Source organism: Staurois parvus, unplaced genomic scaffold, assembly GCF_062004578.1.
Source record: "Staurois parvus isolate SC_StPar_1 unplaced genomic scaffold, SC_StPar_1.0 ptg000682l, whole genome shotgun sequence".
Taxonomy (NCBI): Eukaryota; Metazoa; Chordata; class Amphibia; order Anura; family Ranidae; genus Staurois; species Staurois parvus.
The window spans coordinates 2632372-2634249 of NW_028318478.1; the positions used below are offsets into that span (position 1 = coordinate 2632372).

General features: G+C 36.6%; 1 protein-coding gene across 1 annotated transcript; it reads left to right on the plus strand.

Annotated features, from left to right (window-relative positions):
• Window positions 1-414: 414 nt before the first annotated feature.
• LOC149447535 (olfactory receptor 6N1-like) lies at window positions 415-1356 on the plus strand. Its single transcript, XM_089652356.1, has one exon. The coding sequence runs from the start codon at window positions 421-423 to the stop codon at window positions 1354-1356; it is 936 nt and encodes a 311-aa protein (XP_089508482.1). The 5' UTR covers window positions 415-420.
• The last annotated feature ends 522 nt before the right edge of the window (window positions 1357-1878 follow it).

Sequence of the window (1878 nt, forward strand, 5' to 3'; positions counted from 1 at the left end):
TTAATGATTAACTGTTAAGAAAAATACCTGTGTGCATGTGGGTATTACAAGGTGGCCTCACAGGATGTGAAAACGATTGGCCTCCTCTCTAGACATCATATGCTTAAATTAGGGGAATTGCTTGTTTTTAGAATAAGACAACAGAAAGGTATATAAAGAGGTGGAAAAGCCTTGTACAGCTGTTTCACAACTAAATCATGAAACAAAGAAATGCCTTACAGAACCCAAGTTTTTCCTAAATGTAGTTTGTTATTAAAAAGAAAAAAAAACTGTGCTTTACAAGGTTTTGGTTCTGATATTGTAACTACACAAAACATAATTGTTCCTAAGACATTCCTTTTTACTATTGTCATACCAAAGTACAAAGCAGATCACAAAACATTTTAGTGCAAGGAATAGTCTCTACACGTAGACGTTTCAATGAACCAAACAATAACTGAATTTATGATTGTGGGGTTCTCAAGACTGGAGTCATCTCGCCATTTTATTTTCGTTATGTTGCTCATAGTGTACCTTCTCATCATTTCTGGTAATATAACAATAGTTCTTGTGATCTGGATTGATCCACAGCTTCATACCCCCATGTATACATTTGCTGGAATGCTGTCTTTTTTGGATATATGTTATACTGCTGTGACCATTCCGCAAATTTTGATGATCTTTTGGATCGGACAGGTATATGTTGCAGTCTCTAGCTGTCTGCTACAAATGTATTTTTTTCATTCCTTGGGAATTACTGAGAATTATCTTCTGACTGTGATGGCCTATGACCGCTTCTTAGCCATTTGTAATCCTCTACGATACACTACTATTATGACTTCTAGGTGCTGCAAGTTTCTAGTCTTTTGCTGCTGGCTTTGTGGCTTTATGAGTCCGGTGACCAAACTGATATTAGTATCTTTTTTGCCATTTTGTGGATCAAATGCAATACACCATCTTTTTTGTGATTTGTCTCCGTTACTACATGTTGCTTGTGCTGACACCACAAGCAATGTCATTGCTGACTTTATTATAAACTCATGTATTATTATACTGACATCTTTGTTCATTGCCTTGACTTACATCAAAGTCCTCATAACAATCTTGACCATGAACGCAGCAGGACGCAAAAAGGCATTTTCAACCTGTGCTGCCCATCTGTTTTTAGTGCTGATATTTTTTGGAAGTGTAGCATTTATGTATATTAGGCCCCAAAAAATCTATGCACCAGCATATGATCAACTAGTGACCATTAATTATACGGTACTGACACCCCTGTTGAATCCACTGGTGTATAGTCTAAGGAATAAAGAGATTAAAAGGGCACTTAAAAAATGTCTTCAAATCAATAGAATTGATTTGAACCATAGAATTTGAACCATTAATCATAGAATTGAAAACGTGATCTCTTCAACGCAAATAATCTGAATTCATTCAGAACCCTTGAAAGATATTGTCAATTGTACTGATGTGATCCTCAGCTTGATTAAAGTAGAACTATAGGCAAAACTTTCTTTTCAGTTTTGGATAGGGCAAGGGAGGGTTAGAACCGCCCGTCAGATTTTTTTTGTCATCTGTGTCCCATTTGGGAGATTTCCCTTTACTTACCATCCCATAGCCAAACAGGAAGTAAGAGGAAATGCCTGCAAATTAAGGGAATTCTTTGGGGATCCCAAGGTCACGAGAATTAGTGCCCCCATTGGAAGATTTCCCCCTATTACTTTTCTGGGGACAACCCAAAATTTGGGATTTTTCTTTTTACTTTCACTTTCAAGGATAATAGTAAACAAGACAAATAGAGAGAATGAATCTCCATACCAGGGACACAGACAGCAACAAAAACTGGTGTTCTAATCCCTCTCCAATCTATCAGAAACTAGAAAAAAACATTTTACCTTT